The 26,614-nt window shown below is 40.0% G+C and overlaps 1 protein-coding gene across 15 annotated transcripts in view; it reads left to right on the top strand.

Annotated features, from left to right (window-relative positions):
• Positions 1–26,614, top strand: part of WDFY3 (WD repeat and FYVE domain containing 3) — a 310,521-nt gene that overhangs the window by 120,555 nt on the left and 163,352 nt on the right. For 12 of the 15 annotated variants that reach the window (XM_070047898.1, XM_070047894.1, XM_070047899.1 and 9 more), the window contains 4 exons: positions 8,852–8,975; positions 16,300–16,353; positions 22,082–22,191; positions 25,190–25,351. In XM_070047898.1, coding sequence (XP_069903999.1) covers positions 8,852–8,975; positions 16,300–16,353; positions 22,082–22,191; positions 25,190–25,351 — 450 coding nt within the window. The remainder of the gene's footprint in view (positions 1–8,851; positions 8,976–16,299; positions 16,354–22,081; positions 22,192–25,189; positions 25,352–26,614) is intronic. The other 3 variants (XM_070047900.1, XM_017347436.3, XM_017347435.3) reach the window with 1 other exon arrangement.

Here is a 26,614-nt window from a genome sequence, read left to right as displayed (position 1 = left end):
GGCAGAGGCAGAGAGAGATCTTCCATCTGCTGATTCACTCCAGGATGGCTGCAATGAGTAGAGCTGCACCAATCTGAAGCCAGGAGCCAGGAGCTTCGTCTAGGTTTCCCACATCGGTTCAGGGGCCCAAGGACTTGGGCCATCTTCTACTGCTTTCCCAGGCCATTGCAGAGAGCTGAATCAGAAGTGGAGCAGCCAGGACTTGAGTCAGTGCTCATATGGGATGCCAGCACTGCAGACAGTGGATGTACCCACTGCACCACAGTGCCCCACCCCCTTCTTTGTCTCTGTCCTCATTCTCTCCCTTGCCTTGACTCATCCTTTTCCTCCTATCGTCTCTCCCTCCCTTGTTTCTGTCTCTTTCTTGTCCCATTCTTCCAGCTCTCTCCCTATGCCTTCATTTCTGTTTTTCTCTCCCTTTCTATCTCCCCCTCTTTTATTTATTTATTTTTTCATTCCCCTGCAAATCCCCTCCCCAGATCTGTCTCTACACTTGATTGTGTGTCTCTGTCCCCCATATCTCTGGCTCACTCTTTCCCCTTAGTCTACTTGGTCTCCGTGTTCTCTCTGTCTCTAGTTATCTTCCTGTTTGAAATTTTCTAGCCTCATCTTTTGCTCTTTGTTATTTAGAAATTGTTTCCACCAGTAGCTGAGAAAGAAAGATGCAGGGACAGATTCAGATTGGAGTATTGAGTCTAACTATTTATGAGCTCCCTCAGTGATGGTATTCAACAGGTGGTTAGCAGCTCAGGTGAGGAACAGGTCTGGTTATGTATTTGGGGGAGATCCACTGACAGAAAAGTGGTAGTTGAACATGTGGAAAGGGAATGAGAGATCACTCACATTGCCAAATAAGAAGAGCAGCAGACTAAAGCATGCACCATGGAGAATGTGAGTTTCTATAATCAGAGCAGAGGACCCTCCCGAGAATACCAACAGGAGTTGGTCAGTGATAGTACAAAACGTGTCAGGGGAGGGTGGTATTAGAGAACTCAAGGGATGGAAGTATCTAGGAGGGGGGCAGTCAATGCTGTCATATACAGTCGTGAGACCCAGTGAGGTGAGGACCGAAAAACATTCATGGGATTTTCCACTAGAATGGTGGAATCAGAAAGCAGTGAGTTGAGGAGTGAATAGGAGATGAGAAGAAATAGTAAGCATACGGTAGGCTTTAGGAAATATGAAATAAAGAAACAAAAGTCATTGATAGAGGTTATCTTAGTCCATTTTGTATTATCCTAACAGAATAGCTGAGGCTGAATGCTTTGTAAAAAAAGAGACTTACTTAGCTCACGGTTTTACAGATTGGAAAGCCCAACAACATGGTCCTGGAGAGGGCCCCCTTGCTGCATCATGGTGTGGCAGGGAAGTGGAAGTAGAAGGGGAGGAGAAGGAGCTATGCACAGAAGGCTGCCAAGCCTATGCAGTGGCCTAGCTTTACAACAACCTGCTCTATTAAAAAGTAACAGAGGGACAGCGTTGTGGCCTAGTAGGTAAAGATGCTGCTTGCAATGCCTGTGTTCCAAATGGACTCCAGTTTGTGCCCTGGCTGCTCCACTTCTGATTCAGCTCCCTGCTAATGTGCCTGAGAAAAGCATCAGAGGATGGCCCAAGTGTTTGGGCCCTTGCCAACCATGTAGAAGACCCATATGAAGTGCCTGGCTCCTGGCTTCAGTCTGGCTCAGCCCTGGCCATTGCTGCCATCTTGGAGTGAACCAGTGGATGAAGGCCTATCTGTTTCTGTAACTCTGACTTTCAAATAAATAAATACATCTTAAAAAAAAAAAAAAAAACTGAAACAGTCGCACAAGAGCAGACCCATTCCTGATAATCCATTAGTGAGGGTGCAGCCTCATAGTTGAATTACCTGCCTTGGGGCCTTGGAGCCCAGGATCTCTTAAAGAGTCCATCACTTCAACAACTCCACACTGAGGACCCAACTGCTAGCACACAAGCCTTCTGAGCACAATCCGTATCTAAACTGTAGCAGCAGTGAACTTGGCAATGAGGAAGGTTTTGTTTATATGTTTCCAGTATTTTGCTTGAAAAAGACAAGAAGGAGAGAGAGGTTCAGGCAATCTCAAAACAAGAGGAGAAGCTTATAGAAGGAGAACCATGTAAATTTTCAGGAGAATGAAATTGTTTGAGGAAAGAGGGGCTATGAGTAAAATTACAAGAGGATGGGCAAGCATTGAACAGGAGATAGATGCTCAGTATATCCAGCAGAGAGACAGATTTTACTGAGTGTTGCAGTTATGGTAGATATTGAATAAGATCTTCTTGCATGCTGATCCTAATTTCCATTTCATCAACAGATGTGTCCTTGATATTTTGTAGCAAATAAATTGAGCAAGAGGACTTAAGGAAATTGTGATGGGGAGAAAAAGTTGAGAGGAGGAGCAATAAAAGAATTCATTAGCATTGGAGGCCAGTGAAAGTTGGAGTTGATAAATTTGTACTGATCCTGTCCACACAAGCCTGTGAGTTGAAGTAGAAGAGGGAGATGCTTGATTTGTTGGGCCTGAGGTTTTGCTGGCCTGGTGAGGTAGAAGGAGTAGAATTAGTTCACATATGGTGCAATAATGTGATCATATCTTCTTTGTTAATTTAATGTTGCTGTTTGCGGCAAATTAAGAACTAATGAAGATTGGTACTTTTTAACTTAATTTTAGATATTACATATATTTAGGAAACAACAATTCCACTTATAAAATCCCAGCTAAGCTTGGAATCAGACAGACCTAGTTTTAAATTCTTAACTTTACCATCTCCTGGTTTAAGTTAACTCCCACCTCCTGTAACTTCTTTATCTATAAAAAGAGAATATGAATTACACATACTTTCTAGGAGTTTATGAGCTTTAAATGACATAGCAAGTATTTGAATGGGTACAGGCACACTGTAAATGCTCATCCTATTGTAATTATTGTTATTTTTATTGAATTCATTTGAATTGTTGAAGTCAATTACAAAATATACACTTTTTCCTTGCTACCTTATACATTCAATATGTATACGTCAGACTCACGGTTTGTTTCTCATGCTCCATTCTTATATTGTATCCTTTTTCCTCTTATAAAATGTTCCAACATTGCTAGCCTTTTTTTATGTGTTTTAAATAATTTATTTACTTGAGAGGCAGAGAGATGGAGAAAGAACAAGAAAGCTTGCATTGTCTGATGCATTCCTCAGATGCCCACATTGTCTGAACGTGCTAAAGCTGGCAGCTGAGGAGTCAATCCAGGTCTCCCCCTTGGGTTACAGAGGCCCAATTGCTTGAACTGTCACCTGCTGTCCTCTCTCCCTCCTCTAGGGGGCACAAATTAGCAAGAAGGAAGCTGGAATCAAGAGCTGAGCTGGTGGTAGGTAAAGCTGCCATTTGGGAAGCCCACATCCCATATGGGTGATGGATTCCCTGGCTGCTCCACTTCCAATCCAGCTCCCTGTTAATAGCTCAGGGAAAAAGCAAAGGAAGATGGCCCAGATCCTTGGGCCCCTGCTACCCACATGGGAGACCTAGCTGAAGCTCCTGCCTCCTGGCTTGGGCCAGGCTGCAGCCATCTCTGGAGTGAACTAGAGAATGGAAGTTCTGTCTCTCTTTCTGTCGTTCCTGCTCTCTGTAACTATGACTTTCAAATAAATAAATAAATCTGGAAAAAATAAATAAATAAAGAGTTGAGCTGGAATTCCAAAACTCCTTTTTGGACTGTGGATGTCCAAGTCCCATCTTAACTGCTAAGCCCCACCAGCCTACCAGCCTCTTAAAAGATAATAATGATAATAAATATTTATTTATTTGAAAGGCCAAGTGACAGAGAGAAAAAGGGAGGGAAGAAAGAGAGAGAGATCTTCCATCTGCTGGTTCACTCCCAAATGGCCACAACTGTCAGGACTGGGTCAAGGAACTCCATGGAGTCTCCCCCGTGGGTGGCAGGGGCTAAGTATTTGGGCCATGTTCTCGGTCATCTTCTGCTTTTGCAGGTGCTTTAGCAAGGAGCTTTCACCAGTCTCTTTTTAATTCCTCTGGCAGCACAGTCTCATTCTTACTTTGAAATCTTTGTACAGCTCAGCTCTTTACTGTCTGGAACCTACTTCCCTTACTTCTTTAAGTTGTCGGTTTTTCTCTTCATTCAGTATCATCCATTAGTATTCGTGTCCTTTCCCTAGAAAGTCTCTTTCCTGACAGCCTTCTGCCCACATCCCAGGCCTTCTGTTTCCATTACCTATTTTCCATCCTTCCTAACACATCACCATATTAACATAATTTTGATTTTTAATTAATTTGTTTACAATTTGTCTTCTGTATGAAAATGTAAACTCCACCAGTACTGTAATTATGTTTGTGTATCTTTGTAGTCTCAACTCTTAGAACATTGCCTCATATCTAGTAGGAGATCAGTAAATATTTGTGAGCGAATGGATCAATGAATCAATCAATAGTAATGGTTTACTAGACTAATTTTTATGTCAAAGAAGCATTGTGTGTTCATTCCAAATGAGCCAGTTTTTTTCTGTAGTATTGCTTGTGGTTTGGTCAATTCAAGCAAATCTTAGGTTTTTTTTTATTTTTTTTATTTTTTTTAACTTTTATTTAATGAATATAAATTTCCAAAGTACAGAATATTGATTACAATGGCTTCCCCCCCATAACGTCCCTCCAACCCACAACCCTCCCCTTATCCACTCCCTCTCCCCTTCCATTCACATCAAGATTCATTTTCGATTCTCTTTATATACAGAAGATCAGTTTAGCATACATTAAGTAAAGATTTCAACAGTTTGCTCCCACACAGAAGCATAAAGTGAAAAATACTGTTTGAGTACTAGTTATAGCATTAGATCTCAATGTACAGCACACTAAGGACAAAGATCCTACATGAGGAGTAAGTGCACAGTGACTCCTGCTGTTGACTTAACAAATTGACACTATTGTTTATGGCATCAGTAATCACCCTAGGCTCTTGTCATGAGCTGCCAAGGCTATGGAAGCCCCCTGAGTTCACCGACTCTGATCATGTTTAGACAAGGCCATGGTCCAAGTGGAAGTTTTCTCCTCCCTTCAGAGAAAGGTACCTCCGGTACCTCCTTCTTTGATGACCCATTCTTTCCACTGGGATCTCACTCGTGGAGATCTTTCATTTAGGTTTTTTTTTTTTTTTTCCCCCAGAGTGTCTTGGCTTTCCATGCCTGAAATACTCTCATGGGCATTTCAGCCGGATCCACATGCCTTAAGGGCTGATTATGAGGCCAGAGTGCTGTTAGGACATTTGCCATTCTATGGGTCTGCTGTGTATCTCACTTCCCATGTTGGATCATTTTCTCCCTTTTTGATTCTATCAGCTAGTATTTGCAGACACTATTCTTGTTTATGTGATCCCTTTGGTTCAAATCTTAGGTTTTATCTTTTGAAAAGAAATTTCTTTACAGAAGTAAGGCAATAAATGAATATCATGATTTAGGTGAAAAGATAGTTGCATTTTCAACGGTGTACTATGTACCTAGCATTGCAGACTACTTGAATAACCATATCTTTATACCATTCAAGAAAAATATATTTATTTTATACAATTATCTTAATAACTCTTAGGAATAAAATGCATCTTAATAACTGACGAGCCCATGTTTGAGACCTGGATTGTGTTGCTGACTCCCAGTTTCAGCCTGGCCCAGTCCCAGCCATGCAGGCATTTGGGGAATGAACGAGCAGATGAGATCTCTCTCTTTCTCTTTCTGTCACTCTACCTCTCGAATTAAAAGAAAAAAGTCTCAGGAGAAAAATAATCATCAGTATATACTGAGTAATAAGAATGTTTATAAACATCTTTATTAAAAAATACTAATCCATCTCTGAGAAGAGGTAAAATGGCTGTTGAAGCATATTTCATTATTAGGCTTCTCAATTGTTATCTGTCTCAGGTTTGTTAATGAATATGGGTCTCGGGGGTTGGCATTGTGGTACAGTGGGATAAGCTGTTGCTTGGGGTGCTGGCTTTCAATAATGAAGTGCTGATTGAAGTCTACTTGCTCTGCTTCTGATCCTGCTCTCTGCTAATGCACCTGAAAGAGCAGCAGAAGATGACCCAGATACTTGGGCCCCTGCCATCAAAGTGTCAGACCTGGATGGAGTTCTGGCTCCTAGGTTCTTCCTGGCCCAGAGCTGGCTGTTATGCCCACTGGGGGAGTGGATTGAGGAACTATCTCCCTTGTTCCTCCTCCTCCCTCCTTTCCTCCTCCCTTCCTTCCTCCTTTTTTCCTCCCTTCCTTCCTCTCTCTCTCTCTCTGTCCCTCTCTCCCTTTCCCTCCCTCCCTCTCTCTTGCTGTGTCTTTCAGATAAATAAATAAATCTTTAAAAATGAAGAATATGGGGCTGGCGCTGTGGCATAGTGGGTTAAGCATTCACCTGTGGTGCTGGCATCTCATATGAGCACCGGTTTCAATCCCGACTGTATCATTTCTGATCCAGCTCCCTGCTGATGGCCTGGGTAAACAGTAGAAGATGGCCCAAGTGCTTGGGCTCCTGCACCCACTTGGGAGCTCTTGGCTGCTGGTTCCTGGCTTCAGATCGGCTCAGCTCAGGCTGTTGTGGCTATTTGGGGAGTGAACCAGCAGATGAAAGACCTCTCCCTCTGTCACTCCCTCTGCCTGTAACTATACCTCTCAAGTAAATAAATAAATCTTTTTATAAAAAAATGAAGCATATGGGTCTTATAAATTAAGTACAAAAATTATCGAAATTTCAGCAGAAAAAATATTTATTTAGCAATTCATGAAAAGTACAGTGTATTTGTTCATTTAGATCATTACAGATTACTCCTTTGACAAGTTACTGAACAGAATAGATATATTGATTTATTGTCCAGTGTTTTCAATTTCATTTGCGGAGGCTATTTGAAACATAGTATTTATTATTAAGGGTTTTAGAAACCTATTTTCTATTAGAAGGATACTGGTATTTTTTAAATCCTTTTATTAGAATTCTTGGAAGAAGTGTTTTTATTTTATGGAATGAAGAATAGAAGCACTTTCTTTAATATATATTAAAAATATATATTTTTATATATATATATATATAGTGAATTGATTGACTAGGTTTTTTTCTTTTATATGTTTGAGCCAAAACTTATGAGCAAAATATGGAAAATATAGAGATCTTTGTAAAAATATTTTATTTATTTGAAAGGCAGAGTGACAGGGTGGGGAGGCAGGTGGAGAGCGAGAGAGAGATGTTCCATCCACTAATTCATTCCCCAAATGGTTGCAACCACTGGTACTGGGCCAGATTGAAGCTAGGAACCTGGAACTCTATCTGGGGCTCCTTTGTGGGTGTCAGGGGCCCAACCACTTGGGCCATGTTCTGCTTCCTTCCCAGGCACATTAGCAGGGAGCTGGCTTGGAAGTGGAGCAGCCGGGACTCTAACCTGCATTCATATTGAGATGTTAGCATTGCAGGCAGCAGCTTAACTTGCTGTGCACAGTGCCAGCCCCTTGAGATCTTTGGTGGCCTTAGATTTTTATGTATTCTTTTATCCAGTTCAGCTCCTTATCCTTGAGTTTTTATGTGTTTTGTTTTCTTTTGGCCAGTGTTCTCATGTTCTCCTTCAGTGCTACCTGAATATTCCCTGGAATTTAGCTGTGGGGGTGGTAAATAATGAGCAACCAGTAAGGGAGCATCCCTACAAAAGGCAGGGTGCTGACTCGCCAGGGAACTCATTGATGAGCAAGTTCTGCTTTTCCGTTCGTAGTAACACTTGAACAGGCATTAAGTCTGTAAGGTGCAGTGTAATAAGAGAAAGACTAGCTTTACAAGACAGAGAATTTCCTTTTGCTCTAAAGAACATTTTTTAAAAATGCTGTTTCAGGGTATATCTAGTCTTTAAAATACCATGTGTGTGAAGTCTGTCCAGATTTTATTTTCTTATTTTCTATGTGTAGGCCTTGCTGGTTTCTCTTTAAAAATTGTTTATTCTTTTTTTTTTTTTTTAAGATTTATTTACCCATTTGAAAGTCCAAGTTATACAGAGAGACGAGAGGCAGAGAGAGAGAGGGAGAGAGAGAGAGAGAGAGAGAGGTCTTCCATCCGCTGGTTCACTCCTCAGTTGGCCGCAATGGCCAGAGCTGCGCCTATCCGAAGCCGGGCGTCAGGAGTTTCTCTTCATCTTCCCACGCGAGTGCAGCGGTCCAAGGACTTGGGCCATCTTCCATGCTTTCCCGGGCCATAGCAGAGAGCTGGATTGGATGTGGTAGCCAGGATGCCAGCACTGCAGGCGGCAGCTTTACCTACTACGCCACAGTGCTGGCCCCCTATTTGTGAAACAAGTTTATTTTGTGACCCTCCTTATTCATTTCCTTTATTCTAGTCTTTTTCTTTTTAAGTGGTCTTGTTTTGGAAACTATTATAGTTAGAATTTAGAAATTCTGTGATACTAAAAAGAGTTTAGTGGATTCTATTTTTTGCCCTGGACTTAGCAATAGGTCAGTCTGCTTTTCACCACCCAATGTGTCTTCACATCAAGGAAAAAATCTTACTACTTCCTTCTGAATTCTCAATTTAGTTTTTCTCAGAGAAATGTTATCTTTTCTAAAAATTAGTAAAATTGATCAGATTTTATAAATAACACCTTTGACTTTTAGATTTCATTAATTTAATTATTTGACAAGTTAATATATATAAGGAAATGTAGGTGGAGATGACTTATTTGAAAGGCTTGTGTTTTCAACTGATGTCCAAGAGAAACTAGGTACATGTGCTTTTCTGACTTGATTTTTAAAATTGCACCATACTTTGAAATCCACAGAACTAAAAAAAAAAAAGTTAACAATGCTTCATTAAAGATCTTTTTCTCATCTACAGGTTTTTGGAAATGCTCCGCCAAATACAATGACAGAAAAATTCTCTGATCTTCTGCAGTTCACAACACAAGTCTCCCGACTAATGGTGACAGAAATTCGAAGGAGAGCATCCAACAAATCCACAGGTATTTTTACAGAAGCCAGTGAAAATGGACTTGTGGGAATGGACAGACAGTTCAAATCAAGCAGCAAATAGACCCAGGGCTATGTGCATGGATTTGTTACTGGTGCCCCTTCCCGTGCTTAAGAACGCACTCTTCTGTTGGTCTTGGCGTCTGAGTAGTTCTCCTTGAGTCTGCTCTTGCCAGGCCACCTCCAACCTGACCCTTGTTACCTCCCGGTTTCTTTCTGAGAAAAATCCTTACTGCTTAGCAGGACATGCGAGGCAAATCCATTTTCTAGCCATATGTAGCTTTTTAGGATACTTTCTTGTTTGTTGATTCCCCCCCCCCCCCCCCCTTATAGTTCAACAAAATCGAGCTTTTTACCGTTCCACACGTATCTGTTATTCTGGTACTTTAAATATAATCCTTCACCCAGGAAGAAGACTCTTCCTGACCTCTCTGCTTGGATTAAGTCACAGTTCCTTGATAGAATGTTTCTTGATTCCTTTAATCAAAGAAGTATTTTTTCCCTCTGAACTCCTGTTGTCTCTCTCAACTTCCTGGGTGATAATTGTGCATGTCTATCTTCGTATCAGACTGTAAGCAGCTTAGGGGTCTATATGTAATCTATAGTGATTTTTGTCTAGGTTGGCTGCACCGCTGATGTATTTATAGCTCCATTCATGTCTACTTGGGATGCCTTTCCACTTCTTCGGGATGGATCCTGTTTTTGAATCATGTTTTTTATGTTTTCTTTATTCTTTTTTTTTTTTTTTTTTTTTTGACAGGCAGAGTTAGAGATAGAGAGAGACAGAGAGAAAGGTCTTCCTTCCATTGGTTCACTCCCCAAATGGCCTCTATGGCCGGCACGCTGCGCCAGTCCAAAGCTAGGAGCCAGGTGCTTCCTCCTGGTCTCCCATGCGGGTTCAGGAGCCCAAGCACTTGGGTCATCCCCCACTGCCCTCACGGGCCACAGCAGAGAGCTGGACTGGAAGAGGAGCAAGCGGAACAGAACTGGCGCCCCAACTGGGACTAGAACCTGGGGTGCTGGCACCGCAGGCGGAGGTTTAGCCAAGTGAGCTGCGGTGCCAGCCTATGTATTCTTTATTCTTAAATTAACTTTCTCATTTGGTAAAGCATCTTTTATAGCAGTTTCCTGAGAAAGATTTCAGCAAGATTATTAGCTTTTTTTTTCCTATTAGCCATATGTGAAAATTTCTTTCTGACTCTCACTATTAAAAATGGGTTCTTTCCTCTTTACCAAGGCACATTATACATTTAGTTTGACAATCTGTCAGGTGACCAGAGTTTAGTATAAACCCCAATACATCCAACAACAGCAGGGCTTTATTATGGAAAGGGAAACTTACAACCAGGGGTCAGTTAGAGAAAAGAGGTATAGATCCCCCACTCTGATTATCCACAGGTAAGTGTGCCAGGAAGACCTGGGGAACAAGCAGCATTCTGGGGCAGACACTTCCCTCCCTGCCCCACCCCTGTCTCCTACTGCTCCCCATTCCTAGTGGACGCACTTGAGAGCAACCTCTCTGTGGAAGAACCCACAGCTGTTTGTGATGTAGGCTGTTAAGCCTTGGAGTTGAGGACTTGCTGGATATTTACAGGCACTGTTTGAGAATGCTAGCTTCCAGCCCAGGAAGCCCTCCTTTCTGGAGAGTGCAAGCTGCCAGGCTTGTGTTCGGTTGAGCTGGCAATTGAGCTCCTCAGTGGGGACGGGGTCAGTGGGGGTATGTTAGCCTGCTCCTTCTCCAGGCAGCCCATGGTGACCATGAAGGGTTACTTCGTAGAATTTCACAGCTTGCATTATATCAATCCCCCTTTCAGTGAGTGCTGTGTTCTAGGTTGGAAATTATTTATCTCAGAATTTTTTTTCTTTTCTTTTTTTTTTCTTTTTCTTTTTCTTTTTTTTTTTTTTTTTTTTTTTTTTGACAGGCAGAGTGGACAGTGAGAGAGAGAGACAGAGAGAAAGGTCTTCCTTTGCCGTTGGTTCACCCTCCAATGGCCGCCACGGCCAGCACGCTGTGGCCAGCGCATCGCGCTGATCCGAAGGCAAGAGCCAGGTGCTTCTCCTGGTCTCCCATGGGGTGTAGGGCCCAAGTACTTGGGCCATCCTCCACTGCACTCCCTGGCCACAGCAGAGAGCTGGCCTGGAAGAGGGGCAACCGGGACAGAATCCGGTGCCCCGACCGGGACTAGAACCCGGTGTGCTGGTGCCGCAAGGCGGAGGATTAGCCTATTGAGCCGTGGCGCCGGCTCTCAGAATTTTAAAAATAATTTCTCCATCATATTCTGGATTCCTGCGCTGCTGCTGAGCAGTCTGAAACTACTTAGATTCTTGATTCTTTCTTTGTGACCTGTGTTTTTCTCTAGAAGCTTTCAGAATCCAGGGAGAGACAGAAAGGTCTTCCATCTGCTGGTTCATTCCCCAAATGGCTGAAACGGCTGGAGCTGGGCCGCCAAAGCCAGGAGCCAGGAGCTTCTTCCGGATCTTTCACATGGGTGCTGGGGCCCAAGAACTTGGGCCATCGTCTACTGCTTTCCCAGGCCACAGCAGAAAGCTGGATTGGAAGGGGAGCAGCTGGGACAAGAACTGGTGCCCATATGGATACTGGTGTCACAGGCGGAGAATTAGCATACTGCGCCATAGTGCCCCTAAACCAGTTTTTTATACATTATGTTAGGTACTTACTGTAGCATTTTGGTCTGAGAATGTATATCTTGAATTTTGGGAAACTTTCATGAACTGTTGAAGAATATCCTACCCTCTGTTTTTCTAGTCAGATGTCCCTTTTAAATTTTCTTCATTCTCCTGTCTTCTCTTTTTTTCTTTGTTTCTTAACTGCTTGCTAAGAGAACTCTTCATTTTTATCATCCATCTCTTTAATGAAGTTTTTTCATTTGTGATATTACAGTTTTTATTTCTAACTGTTCTTTGATTCTCTCTCAGAGGCAAGTCTTGTGTACATTTTCTTATGTCTCTGAGATTTTTTTTAAAGATTTTTATCTCTAATCTACATCTCTTACGTTTAATAAGACTTTTTTTGATTTGCTTTTGTCTCTTTTATGTTAGAAATTGCCCTCACATATCTCATTTTTGACCATCTGCTCTAATATAAGGATGGAACGTTCAAAAGCTGATTGGTAGCTCTTTAGTTATGAGCAGAGTTTGCAACTGTGGGACATTGTGTGGCTGTCTTTTCCCTGAACTAGGTAGACTCCCCAGAGAATTGTCCAGTCTTTGCTTAAAGTACATATTTCTGACTCTCAGCATTCAGGAAACCAAGGAGGAGAAAGGTTTGGAGATTCTCAACATTTAGTATTTGCGCTTCTACTTTATTTCTGTGTGCCCAGTTTGTGCAAGGTGTCCCCCAGTGCTCACCCTCTCCAGTACTGTCTACAGTGAATAAACCTTTGCCTAGTGCTTGTGTAGTAGAGGGGAGACAGAGATCTATCTCACTGCTCTTAAATCTGCTTCCCACCAGCCAGTCCTCCCCAACATAGTCCCACATTTACCTCTTCCAAAGATACCTATGCCTCCAGTGCCTGAGCCTCTTGGGATTTGGGGGTAATTTCCTTGTTTTTCTACATTTCATGTGCTTGCTTTAAATGTACTGTGAGTCTCTCTGCTATATTCATATCCAAAGTTTTGTTGCTGTCATTTTTTCTGTTCTCATAGATTTATGTCTTCAAATTCTTCTCCCATCCGTCTTGGTGAATATATGAGTGTTAGTGTGCCTGACCTGGTGTATATTCAGAATACCACAGATGAAGAGGAATTTGTTTTCTCAGTTTTGGAGGCTGAAGTCTGAGAGCAGGGTGCCAGCATGGTTGAATTTCTCGTGAGGGCTCTCTTCTTGGCTTGCAGACTGCTGCCTTCTTCAGTGCTCGCGTGGAGGAAAGAGAAATAGCAGGCTCTCTGCTGTCTGTTCTTAAAATGGCACAGATCCCATCATGGAGATTTACCTGGTATAAGCCTTGTTACCTTCCAAAGGATCCTTCTTCAAAGACTGTCACATTGGGAGTTAGGGCTTCAGAACAGGATTTAGGAAGGTCCAATTCAGTCCACAGCACTTGTGTTTCTGGAGTGAACTGGGATAAATGCATGTGCTCAAGTTTCCCTCTTTAACTTGAGTCTATTTTGCAGTCTTTGTAGCAACAGACACTAAAATGTTTTTAGAATGACAACTAAACCCCTTGTTCAGAAGTAGGACTGTATATACCAGCTTTTGGTTACTACAACAAAATATCTGAGAGAAGCTACTTCAGAAGGAAGGAGGTATATTTTGGCTGACAGTTTTGGAGATTGAGAGTCCAAGATCGGGCAGCCCCATTAGTTCAACATCTAGTGAAGGTATTCTTGCTGGGGGAGTCTTGAGGTGAACAGAGCATCATGTTTAGAGAGGCAGTGTGTGCCTTCTTATGTCACCACTGTGAATTGATGGTAGGGGCGCCACTCAGCCTAATCCAATCTAATGAATTCCTAAAGTACTCACCTCTAAACTGATTAAATTTCCACCTTCTTAGTACCATTATTAACCTAAAACTTTGGACACTAAGCCTTTAACACATAGACCTTTGGGGGACTCCCAGCTAATGTCCAAGCCATAGCATACTGTATTATATGAATTGATGTATGAATTTTAAAATGGGATACTTTTCACTGTGTTTGCAGTCTTTGAAATAGACTTAATGAAAAGTGGTAAGGTGATTTATCTATCCCTGTCTTCTCCCTTCTTCACCCAAAATGGCATGGCATCCTTTTTTATATTTCCTGATGTCAATAACTGCTATGGAAATGGAAATTTTATGTGCAAGATTTGTGTGATATATGTCTCTAGCTTTTTTTTTTTTAAGATTTTATTTATTTATTTGAGAGGTAGAATTACAGACACTGAGAGGGAGAGTATGTCTCTAGCTATTTTAAACAGGTGTTATGAAGGGGAGTTTCTCTGTTACATGTTGACTCCTGTCATTGCATTTTCTTTCTTGAGTGACAGCCTAGATTAGAAAAAATTTCCCAGAACTCTAGGTATTTCTACTTGCTTCCTTGATGCTTTTTTTAAAAAATAGTTATTTATTTATTTGAAAGGCAGAGTTAGAGAGAGGGAGAGATCTTCCATCCTTTGGTTCACTCCCTGAATGGCCACAGCAGTCTGGGCTGGGCCAGCTGAATCCAGAAGCCAGGAGCTTCCTTCAGGTCTTCCATATGGGTGGAAGAGGCCCAAACACCTTGGCCATCGTCTGCCACTTTCTTAGGCTGGGATTGGAGCAGCTGACTCTTGAACTGGTGCTTTATGGGATGCTGATGTCCCAGGCAGTGGCTTAATCCACTGTGCCTCAACGCAAGCCCTTGGTACTATCTTTTAAAACACCTAACTTGAATATTCATGAAAAACATTTTGCTACCCTGGGGATTTGATTTCCTAACTCCCTTTATGATTTTGCATCCATAGAGTAATTTTTTAAGATAGAATAGATAGAAGGTGTCTCACTGCTAATTACAGTAGATTACTCAAGTGTTTTTTTAACTCTTACTGTTGAAATAATTCAAGCTCATGGGAAGGTGAGAAGATACTACAGTCTCGAATGCTTGAGGTACACCTTCTCCCATTGATGACATCTTGTTACCATCGGATCTTTAAGATACATTTTTGCATATCATGCAATTCCATGTAATTTTTAGTTTTAAACATCTGAAATCTGCTAGAATCCTGTGAGATTCAGTTCATTTTTGTGTTATTTCCTCCTGAGAAACCTTACTTATTGACCCTATCTCAAATCAGTCTCTATCCCCTGTCCTCGCAGCAGTTAGCATCTGTTTAGTTACCTGTATATTTCCTTTCTTGCTTTGTCCATATCTGAAAGGATCTTGGTTATTTACTTACATAATTTTATTGTCTGCTGTGTTCATCCTTGAGTCATAGCTCTGAGGAAAAATGCTTGTCACGTTTTCAGTACACAATAAATTTTAATTGACTTTTGACAGGATTTTTTGCACCCCCCCCAACACTTTGAGAATTGCAGTAGTGCTGGAAGAGCACTTACTAATTTTTTTAAGAGAGTTATATAATTCTGGAATGTCTCCTAAGTCAGCATTAAAGACCTCTGGCTATAAGAATTCTGTTTTTCTTTTTTCTTGAGCATTGGAAGATTCTTTTAGAGAGTATTGTTTTCAAAATTACTTCTGTAGAGATATTTTGACCTTTTGATTTTTGATCTTGATGTACCCTGAGTCATCTGTATCATATTTCAATCTTACTTTCTTATTTATTTTTGTTGTGGTTAAAAAAGACATAGCACAAGGCCTGTCCCCTTGACAGATTTTGAGTGTGCAGTACCAAATTGTTAACTATATACACCATACTGTACAGTGCATCTCTGGCGCTTTCCACCTTGCATAACTGAAACTTCCTGTCTGTTGAGTAGCAACTCCTCTTTTCCCCTTCTCCTCAGCCCCAGAGTACCAGTCAGCATTCTACTTTTACTTCTTTGAGTTTGATTACTTTATATACTCAGTTGAACCATTTATTTTATAGGAAGTTGTCCCTGAAAGGCTTTCTGTATAATTTACATTCACATAATTTTTTTCCGAAAAAAAAAAAACAAGAGATGTAAGCTCTCTATTACTTCTTTGAAAGTTGGCTGTATTTATTGTGTACTAGGACGTTTTGTACACAAGACTTCCCTGAATTTGTTGCAGAAGACTTGTTGTTTTTTGTTACCTAATCAGCATTCACATGTAGAGTCTTTTTATCAAATTACTTCTAACATGGACTGTAGATATCTCAGAAGGAACCATGTCACTGCAATTCTCTTGTTTAAGTCTAACAGAAGTTAATAAAAATAGAAAATGTTTAGGACATATCATGATGCAAAATGGATACATAGACTACTTTATGGGACAACTTCAAAGTTCTCTCTTAGTGTTTGGCTTTTCTTAAATGTATGGTAGTGACTCTCAAATAGTTTTAAAAAGCATAATTTTGTGACCATACTGTGCTTGCTTAGAGGACATCTTAGAATTGTTCTCATCTCCTTTAGTTGTCTGTCAAGGTCTCTCAGGCTAATTCTGCTGCATTCTAAAGACACAGGCTCGATTTTCCTCAGAGCAGCAAACTATTCCTACCTGTATAAAAATACTATCTTCAGTTTATTAGTAATAACTTTGCTACTTTGCGGGTGCCACTATTAGTTGAGGGGGGCGGCCCCAGTGGGCAGCAGCCTAGCAGTGGAGAGGCCCCATGGTGCTGACCACAATTCCTCTGTGATGGCTTTGGTGGAATGTAGTGAATCCCCAATTGGACAACCCAGCCTTTTTTTCTAACAGAAAAACAGTGTGCTCTGCTGTCCTCCAAGGATTTCAAAGCCACAACACCTTCAGGTAATCCCAAGGTGTGGTTACGCATTATAAATAAAAAGAAGCATGAAAGCTCTCAATTCTAATACTGTTTTTCTGACTAACTTGTAAAAAAAAATTTTTTTTGGATGTGGCAGGGGTTTTTAGGGCTTTGTTTCTTCATTAATGAAAGAATTACAATAACACTATTGATGTATCTCACACCATCACCCTGAAGCATATATTTGAGAATGACTTATGCTTTAAATACATGTTGCAAAGGAAAAATCTGCTGTATTGCACTTAATAACAGCTTTTGCATTTTGATTGCTCTATATGCTAATGGAATTCACTTATGTTTTCTTAGTGAAGGCTGAGAAATTACATTTGATTGTCTTCATTCTTATTTAATTTAATTACAAGCTCCACTAACTCTACTTCTATACTTTTCCTTCTAACTGTATGTATTGAAAGTGTGAAAGCTGAAGCTTGAATCAGATGATTGACAACTGTGAAGTTAAGATAAATACAGTTCTTCCATTAACTCATACCCTTAGCTTAAATCATCACTTAAACTTGTATTTGTAAAATATTGAAATTAAGAGATCTGAATGCAGCATTTTTATGACTAGGAGTGTGTTTTTCCCCACAAAGGTTTAAGTTGTATGATTTATGAAAGTCTTGTTTAAAATGGCTTTGTAGAATATATAATTTTAAAAAGATAGCTATAAATGCTAAATGCTGATAAAATGAACTCCTTACCTTACTTAAAATAAAAAGTAAAAGATCTCTTTGAGATATTCTAAATGGCAATGTGTTGAAATTGGTAGGTGAAAATAGTTTTCTTGAATTCATTTGTTACTAAAGAGTGTTTTGTCAATAGTTCTCTCCCATATCATTCAACCACAACCCTGTGCAGACCTCTTTATCTGTACGATATTGTAATTCAAAGCCAGATAGCATAATTTTACATTATTTCTGGTGTACCTGAGGTCCTCTTTACCTACTGCTCAAAAAGAGTAATTGTTATTAAGTTGGCAAAGATACTCCAGGGGTACATAATAATGCTTGTACTCTTTTGGTGCTTCTCAGTTTATTTGCACATGCATTATCTTCTTTAATCAGCACAATAGCCCATTGAACATGTTGTAATGTTTAATAACAAATAGAATATTGGCTTTTTAGTGATTCTTTATCAGTTAAAATTTCTTATATTGAGAAATCCCTTAATGCACATTGTCAACCTAAACATAAGAAACCATATGACTGGGTAAAAAAAAATGTAGTATATATACACTATAGAATAGTACTCAGCCATTAAAAAAGAATGAAATTCTGTCTTTTCAAATGAAATGGATGCATCTGGTAGCGATTATGCTTAGCGAAATAAGCCAGTCTCAAAAAGACAAATATGATGTTTTCTCTGATATGTGGCAGTTAATACAGAATACAAAAAAAAATGGGATAAGAATGATATGGTCATTTTGGGATATGAGTTTTCTAATGCCTTGTTTATACTCCTGTGAAACTGTGGTCTTTCTACTTTTTACTTGTTGAATATTCTAATTAGTGGTGAACTCAGCCTGTAAAAATAGTGGATTAAACCCATGGCTTTGCAAAAACTGATGAAGAGAGAGGAGAGAGGGAGGGGGATTGGGGAGCAGCAGGAGAGTGAGGGAAGTGTGGCTGTCTTCTTGGAACTATACCTATGGAATGCATAAAATCTGTTCTGTTTATATTAAAATACATGAATGCAAAAAGAAACCACATACTTGAAATATACCCATCTACCTCTCAGCTCCCAGCATCCATAGATCTGATTAATAGGACTGTTTTAAATCAATGATATATTTTTTTTTCTTCTTAAGAATTATTGATTTGAGAGATTGGGACAGACGGAGCAAGTTCTCTTCCATTGGTTTACTGCCCAAATGCCTTCAACATCTGGGGCTGGACCGAGGTGGAAGCCAGAAGCTAAAAACACAGTCCAAGTCTCTCACTGGAGTGGCAGTAATTCAATGACTTGAACCATCACTGCTGATTCTTAGGGTATGCATTAGGAGGAACCTCGAGTTAGGAGCCAGAGCTTGCAACCAAACTTAGCTGTTCCAGTGTGGGATATGGGCATACCAACTGTTAGGCTAAATGCCTGTTCCCAAGGATACATTTTTGATGTTTGGGTTCTCAGAATAAGCAATAGTATCCATTGTTTCCAAGAACAACCTGTTGAATAGAAGTCAAAATAAATGTTTGCCCAGTTTTAAAGTTAATAATCTTGAACCCAGATGCTTTCTATATTCTCTACCAGGAAGATAGTTGTTTTGCCTTTTCCCTTAAAGTAGGTTTAAAATGATTTTTCTTCTACCTTTGTGAGAAACCTAGGTGTTACTGACCAAATCCATTCCTGATCAACTTTCTTTATGAAGTAGAATTTCATTATATTGATTTAACTATGAAATAATCAATTTGAAGACTATAAGTAGTTTCTTAAATATGTTGAAGTACGAAAATGGAGGTATAGAATTTAAAACAAAAGTTGCCTCATGATGAAAAGGGCTAAGATATGATAGCACAGTTGAATTGAGTTACCTACGAAGTACAAAAGTACTTCAAAGGTTTGTGGAAAATGGAATTAAAAAGCAAGTTTATTCTGGTGCAAAGAAAAAAATCTGAAACCCACTCATCATGTTTCATAATACACATTTTCCATGAACTTTTTGAAGACCACTTGTAGATTTCTTTCTGATGTGAGTATTGAATTATTATCAAGGAAGGAAGTTCATGTTCTTTAATTCTTGGCAAATTGTTTTATCCTTTGCAACTTATAAGAAATTTTTGCTGATCAATTTTTTTTAAAAAATTATTTATTTAAAATGCAGAGTTACAGAGAGGCACAGAGAGAGAGAGAGATCCTCCATCTGCTGGTTCACTCCCCAGAATGGCCGCAACAGCCAGAGCTGCGCTGATCCAAAGACAGGAGCCAGGAGCTTCTTCCAGGTCTCTCATCCAAGGGTCAGGGGCCCAACGACTTGGGCCATCTTTCACTACTTTCACAGGCCATAGCAGAGAGCTGGATCAGAAATGGAATAGCCTGGACTCTAACCAGCGACCAAATGGGATGCCAGCACTGCAGGTGCCGGCTTTACCCACTGTGCCACAGCACTGGTCTCTGCGGATCAATTTTTACCAATTATCTCAAATCACTGTTGTTGGAGTAGGTTTCTCTGTGATGTTCTTTTATATTTTTCTCCCTTCTCTGGTGAGAGCCTCACAGTTTAGTCAGCTTCGGGTGTTGCTCATTTTGTGTTACTCCTGTTTTCAAAACTTTCAGGAATCCTAACTACCAGTAAGAAATCCAAACCTTTTGACGTTCATAAGAAGTGAACAATGTGTCCTTTGTTATTATCTTTCCTTTGATATAGGTAGGTTGACTCATTTAGCAGATATTTCTTTAAAAACAACAACAACAACAATTTATTTGAAAGGCAGAGAGAGAGAGAGAAGAAAATTATTTCATTGCTGGTTCACTCCCCATGACCACAAGAGCCAGGCTGGGACAAGATGAGGTCAGGAGCCAGGAACTCCATCCTGGACACCCACCTGGGTGGCAGGAGCCCAAGTACTTGGGGCATCATCTGCTGCCTTCCCAGGTGCATTAGCAGGGAGGTGGATTGGAAGCAGAGCAGTCAGGATTTTACCTGGCACTGTGATATGGTTTGCCGGTGGAAGCTTAAACCACTTTGTCACAATACTGGCCCCAAGCAGATACTGCTTGAGTGACTGTTTAGTGCCAGGTAGGTGCTAGATTCTAGGATCAGCAGTGAACAAAGCTTCCAGAAAATCTTCTCTCACTGTGTTTATTTTCTAGAGAAGAATGGGAGACAATAAGTTAGTAAACAGGAAGGTGATAATTTCAACAGTCATGAGATATTATTAGAATTAAGCCATGTTTCTGTTGGCTTCTCTCTTTTCTAATCTTTTATTTTATTTTATTTTATTTTTTATTTTTCTTTGTCTCTTCCGGGCTAGACAGCCTGGATTGGAATATGAGTTCACTGACTAGCTATGTGACTGTTGGCAAAAACTTGTCCTCTCATTTCTCAACTTATACTAGAATAAGAAGTGTATTAATAGAAAGTAACGCATAGTGTTCTTTTCAGGATAAATGAGTAAACTCGCAAGCCTTTAAAACAGAACTTTACATGTAGTTAAGACTCAATAAAAATAAGATATTTAAAAGTTTTTCCTTTTAAAATGTTCCTGCAAATGGACATGTTTAAAGATAAAATGTGCCCAGCACAGAATCATACAGAAATCTTATTATATTCAATTATCAGATAAGACATACCTCTAAGATAATCTTAATTATGTTTATTCTACTTTCTGCTTCATGAAATGTATTAAGTGTATATTGGTGTTTTATCTCATTAGTTCATAGAGAAGAGATTGGACTTATTTTTTGACAACTTAGTTCATCATGTATCTTACCATTCAGATTGACAAACTGTGCTGATGAAACTAAGGTGCATGTTTAGGTATTTCTCCATTTTTTCTTATCTCTAAAACCATAATCAACTAAGTTTATTGTCAGAGATTCTTCCAAGTCTTTAGCTCAAACCACTCTCTCATAATTCAGTTTCTTTGGCCCTACTAGCAGCCACTCAGGTTATCCCTACATGTGTTACCAAGTCAACAAGTTACTTTTATTTCCCTTCTACCTGTTTCTTTGGCCATCCACTTTGGCACACACATTACTATTAGGCTAATAGTCTTAGAATAATCCTTTAATCGTCTGTTTTGCTCTAGAAACTGCAGTTGTTCCCTCTTGCCCAAAGAGTCAAATATAGCCCTTAGCTTGCCATCTTTATAATTAGATATCTGTATTTTATGACTATTATTGATATTGTATGACTTTCTCAACATATGCTTTTCTAGAGTATTAAGCCATTGTTATTGCTGTTCTTTCTCTTGATCTATGTATGACAGGCCCACTTCTGTGGAAAGAACTTTGGTTTTACTACTGTGCTCCTAGTCTCTGTGTGTCCTTTGTCCTTTCCACTTCCTAGACAAACATACAGTTGTTTTCCTGGCATCCTTGGTTCAAATTTCTCTACCTCCATGACTGTTTTTGATTGGTGCATGATTAACATTTGCAAGTCAGCTTTTATTAATGATATAAGGGCTTATGTATATCAATAAACTATTGCTAGTTAAAATATTTTTCCATACAGTATGTACTAATGCTGATATAAGCTGTATCAGTCTATTTTTCCATTGCTAGTATAAAATACTGACACTAGCAAATGTATAAAGAAAAAAGATGTATTTAGATTATAGTTCTGGAAGTTCAGGAGTGTAGAGCTAGCGTTTACTGTGTTCCAGCCAGGATCTCATGGCAGATGGCATCACAGTGGTAGAAATGCATGCCAGAGGATGAGATCATTTGGTGAGATGGGAAACCCAAGAGTGGGGAAGGGCCATTCTTGCACTTTAAAATAACCCATTCTCATGAAAACCAACTGGGGTCCCATGAGAACTGCATTAATCCCTCTCAAAGTCATTGGCCCTAATGACTTAATTACTTTACGCTAAGCCCCTAATTTCCAACATTGCCACACTGAGAACAGGCCTTCTAACACAAGAACCCTTTGGGGACAAACCGTGGCATAAGGTATGTATTTAACAAATGTTCATTTCATTGGAATGTTTGAAGGGAGACCCTCTTCATATGTGATTTTCCTCCCCACCTAATTGTTTTCCTGTGGTTTTACAGAGGCTGCAAGTCGAGCCATAGTCCAGTTCCTGGAGATCAATCAGAGTGAAGAGGCCAGTAGAGGCTGGATGCTTCTGACAACCATTAATTTGTTAGCGTCCTCTGGTCAGGTGAGTTCTTAGTTTCCATATTTGATGACTCAACCTCTTTGTATAGTCTCTTGGAATTTTGTTATTTAATGTATTATTGTATCCACAAAAGACATTGCAGTAAAGATCTGTGTTCTCCAAATCCTCCTTAAACGTTATTTCATGCTTCTAACTACATCTCTGTGAGGAACTTGATATCTTATGTACTTTACTCATGAGGAAATGCGGGGCTTAGAGCATTGTTTTCCCTCATTGTCATGCCATAACAAATGTTGATCTGAGAACACTGGTATGCAACAGAGTTAGATTACTTATAACTAAGGGCAAGTGGCCTTGGAGCTCTGGGTCTGACAGGCCCAGCCCAAGCCTTCTGTAATCCATGGTATGGGAACTCTGGCGTAGAAAAATTTTTGCTTGTCTAAGGTCACTCAGCAAATAAGGAATAAATTGACATACTTTTCTACATGAAGTTTTCAGGATACAGTGTATGTTCCCTCCTCACTGGAACATGAAGCTTCCAGGATAATGTGTTTTCCCTTTTCACCGGAATCCTTCTGAAGATTCCTTTTCTTTCCTCCACATCAGCTTTAAGTATCTGTTGTGATGTATTTTGCATGTGCACGTTAATGAGCCTTTTGAATACCTGGATATTTTGGGGATGGAGGGGTTTCTTCTCCTTTCCAAAACTGAGAGTAGAATGCTTTTCAAAGTCAGTACCAGACTTAGGAGTCTATTTTCTAGATTACAGTGGACTTTCACACTCCTCACAGCATTTCATAATGACAGAGGTGACTGACTCCGGCTGATCAGGACATAAACAATGCATACTTTTTAGTGACCATACCCTGAAACTAATTACTGGCCGAAGTGATTAGCCCTTAGATTTTTTCTCCGGAATGGCCTGTTTGATTTTTTGTTTGTTTTACTCAAGTAATTAGCAGTGAGCAATTTGTCCTGATTTTCCTGAAACTTTCTTAGTTTTTTTTAATATTTATTTATTTATTATTATTTATTTGAAGGGCAGGGGTGGGGAACCTTCTGCCCATGGGCTGTTTAAAGTTGTTGAAATAATTTGGTCTGGCCCTGCTGAGACAACTGCAGGTGGAATTGAAATTCAGTAAGCCTGTAGCAGGCTAATTTTTAGGTTAATTTTGATGGCCCATGAATGATGTTACTGGGAATATTTGAGGCAGGAAATATCTGAAAACGGCCAGATCTTGCAAGGAGTTTTCTTGATGTTTTCTCTCCTCTCCATGCTACTGCATTTATTTAGGCCCCATCTCTTGTGTCGTTTGTTTTCTGTGTTAATTTTCTATTTACCCTTGCCTGTGGCTCTTTATATTTAATTTATGATAATATCAGCTAATTTTCTGAAATCTAGTTCAATCACTTTTTTTTTGTTTGTGACACTTCATTGGGTCTCCATGGCCAGCAAAATTTAAGCCAGAATGTGAAATCGTTTTTGAAAATCATCAAGTATATGCACTTTGTGGACCACTTAACAAGCTCTCTGACCTGTAGCAGGGTGTGTAAGTGATGAGCCTCCCTACTTCATTTATAACATAAGGATCATGCAAAATTAGTTTACACCTCATAGAGTTGACTTGCAGAGGAGGTGAGATCGTGTATATAAGGTGCTTGGCCTTATGCCTGTTGTATAATAAACACTAGTTAAGGGTTAGCCATTATTACCGTTTTCAGGAGTCAGACTTTCATCTGCTCAAGTTCCTCAAACGCACTCTTCCCTATGGCCTAACCTCCTATGTATCTTCCAGGTGACGTTTTCCATATTTTAATTGCTTATACCTTTATCTTCCATTCCCGGCAGTGTTGATTTTGCCCTTTTGTGATAACATGTATGCATCACCATAGACTTCAAAAATTAGATGATGTTACTTACAAATTTGCTAATGCTGCCAGAATCTGAAAAGCAGCCTACTTTCTCTTTGTTTGCCTAGCCCCCAATACCCTGCTTAACATACCCTAGACATTCTCTCTCTCTCTCTCTTTTTTTTTTTTTTTTTTTTTTTTACAGGCAGAGTGGACAGTGAGAGAGAGAGACAGAGAGAAAGGTCTCCTTTTACCGTTGGTTCACCCTCCAATGGCCACTGCGGCCGGCGCACCGCGCTGATCCAAAGGCAGGAGCCAGGTGCTTCTCCTGGTCTCCCATGGGGTGCAGGGCCTGAGTACTTGGGCCATCCTCCACTGCACACCCGGGCCACAGCAAAGAGCTGGCCTGGAAGAGGGGCAACTGGGACAGAATCCGGCTCCCCGACCAGGACTAGAACCCGGTGTGCTGGCGCCTCAAGGTGGAGGATTAGCCTATTGAGCCGTGGCGCTGGCTCCTAGACATTCTATAAATGTTTAATGAGAAAGTAAATAATCAATAGATAATGATAACCTATTGATTTCCACTGCAGAAAAAGTTTTTATTCCAATCTGTTCCATGGAAAGTTTTGAGAATTAACATATCATACTTAACAGTATAAGGTATTTACTATATTTGTTCCACTGATGGTTTTATCTCAAGTATCCTTCTAGCCCCAAAAATCTGTGATCAGAATAAAGACAAAAATGATAGTGAAGCCACTACTTATCTGTAATTAAGTGCTTACTATATCTTTGCATTTATTATTTAGGTAGCCCTCACATTAACCCCAAGAAGAATGTACCATTCTATACATTTTATGAGAGAAAAGTCTCTGGAAAATTAAGTAGTTTCCTGGAATTCATGCTTATGTACATTTTTTCCTGAATCCTCCAGCTTATGCTCTTTGAAGCACACTGCTTATTAATAAACAGATATAAACTTTAGTAAATAACATGATGCAACAAACAAGCAAATCATCCAAATGGGGAATTGAGCATTCTTAGTGTGAAATCATTTTTTAATTCTTACATACGTGTAAAAAGTTACCTTGAAGGGTATTTGGTGACCTAACGTGTTTGAATTACTCATCTGTACCAGTTTCAGTAATGTCTGCCTGTCTATTCACTGACTTACTGGTTTGTGTTTCAGAAAACTGTGGACTGCATGACAACGATGTCAGTGCCTTCCACCCTGGTTAAATGTTTGTATCTGTTTTTTGACCTTCCACATGTGCCTGAGGCAGTTGGAGGTGCACAGAATGAGCTACCTCTAGCAGAACGTCGGGGACTACTCCAGAAAGTTTTCGTACAGGTACGGAAGGTGCTGTTTGCCTGATTATCTAAATAACTCTATTTAAAGTGAAGGGGGTACACTCCTTAGGTGGATAGTCTACGTATTCAGTGTTTCAGAACATTTCAAAATGAAAATTAATAACAATTTTAAAATAGCATCTCTGGGGCTCGCACTGTGGTGTAGCTGGTAAAGCCACCACCTGCAATGCTGGCATCCCATATGGGTGCTGGTTTGAGTCCTAGATGCTCCACTTTCAATCCAGCTCCCTGCTGTGGTCTGGGAAAGCAGTGGAGGAAGTCCTTGGGCCCCTGAACCCGCATGGGAGACCCGGAAGAGGCTCCTGGCTCCTGGCTTCAGATGTGCGCAGCTCTAGCCTTTGCAGCCATATAGGGGGTGAACCTGCAGATGGAAGACTTCTCTCTCTCTCTCTCTCTCTCTCTCTCTCTCTGCCTTCCCTTCTCTCTCTGTGTAATTCTGACTTTCAAATAAATAAGTCTTTAAAAAAAAATAGAATCTCTGACATGAAACAAGCAGGGAAAATGTTTTTTTTTTTAGAATCATATTGAGATTTAGATAATGTTTCTTATAATTTCAAGGAATTCTATAGACATTCAACTTTTTTTTTATAGAAGACTGTCTATTTTGGTGGCTGCTCTGCCTCCTCTGCCCCCTCCGTATAAAGCATTGCTTTTCCACTGTTCCCACTATTGGTTTGTTAGCATTGTGGGTTAACTGAGGTTTAATAAACCTTTGTTAGCGAGCCTGGAAACATTATCTTCATACATGAATATTCTTTCTTGGGAGAAAATTTTTGAAATTTGCCACCTGCAGACTTTTTGAATGTGGTCTGTCCACAGGCCTACACAAGTGACTCAAAAAGACAAATGCTCAGTTTCCACTTAAATGAGGCATCTAAAGTAGTCAAGCGATTAGAATAGGAATTGGAAAGCTTGTTGCAAGGGAATAAGAAGAGGGAGAGAAAAGGAAATGCCCATTAGACGTCAAGTTTTACTTGTGCAAGAAGAAAAAGCTCTAGAGTAGAGATCTGTTGCACAGCAGTGTACATGAGTTATCTCTGCTGTACCCTTAAAAATGGGTAGGACTAAATTTTTTCACTCATTTTTTTTTAATTGCAGTGAAAAGCAAACACCACCACCTTTGAATCTAGGCCTCTGAAGTTATGTAACCTAATGATACAGTTTCTCACCTGTAAAATGAAACTAATGCTAGTTACCTGCAGGGTTGTTGTGAGGTTTAAATTATATAATACATAAAGCTGTG

The sequence above is a fragment of the Oryctolagus cuniculus genome, chromosome 8 (assembly GCF_964237555.1).
Source record: "Oryctolagus cuniculus chromosome 8, mOryCun1.1, whole genome shotgun sequence".
Taxonomy (NCBI): Eukaryota; Metazoa; Chordata; class Mammalia; order Lagomorpha; family Leporidae; genus Oryctolagus; species Oryctolagus cuniculus.
This window is presented reverse-complemented; position numbering and strand designations above follow the sequence as displayed.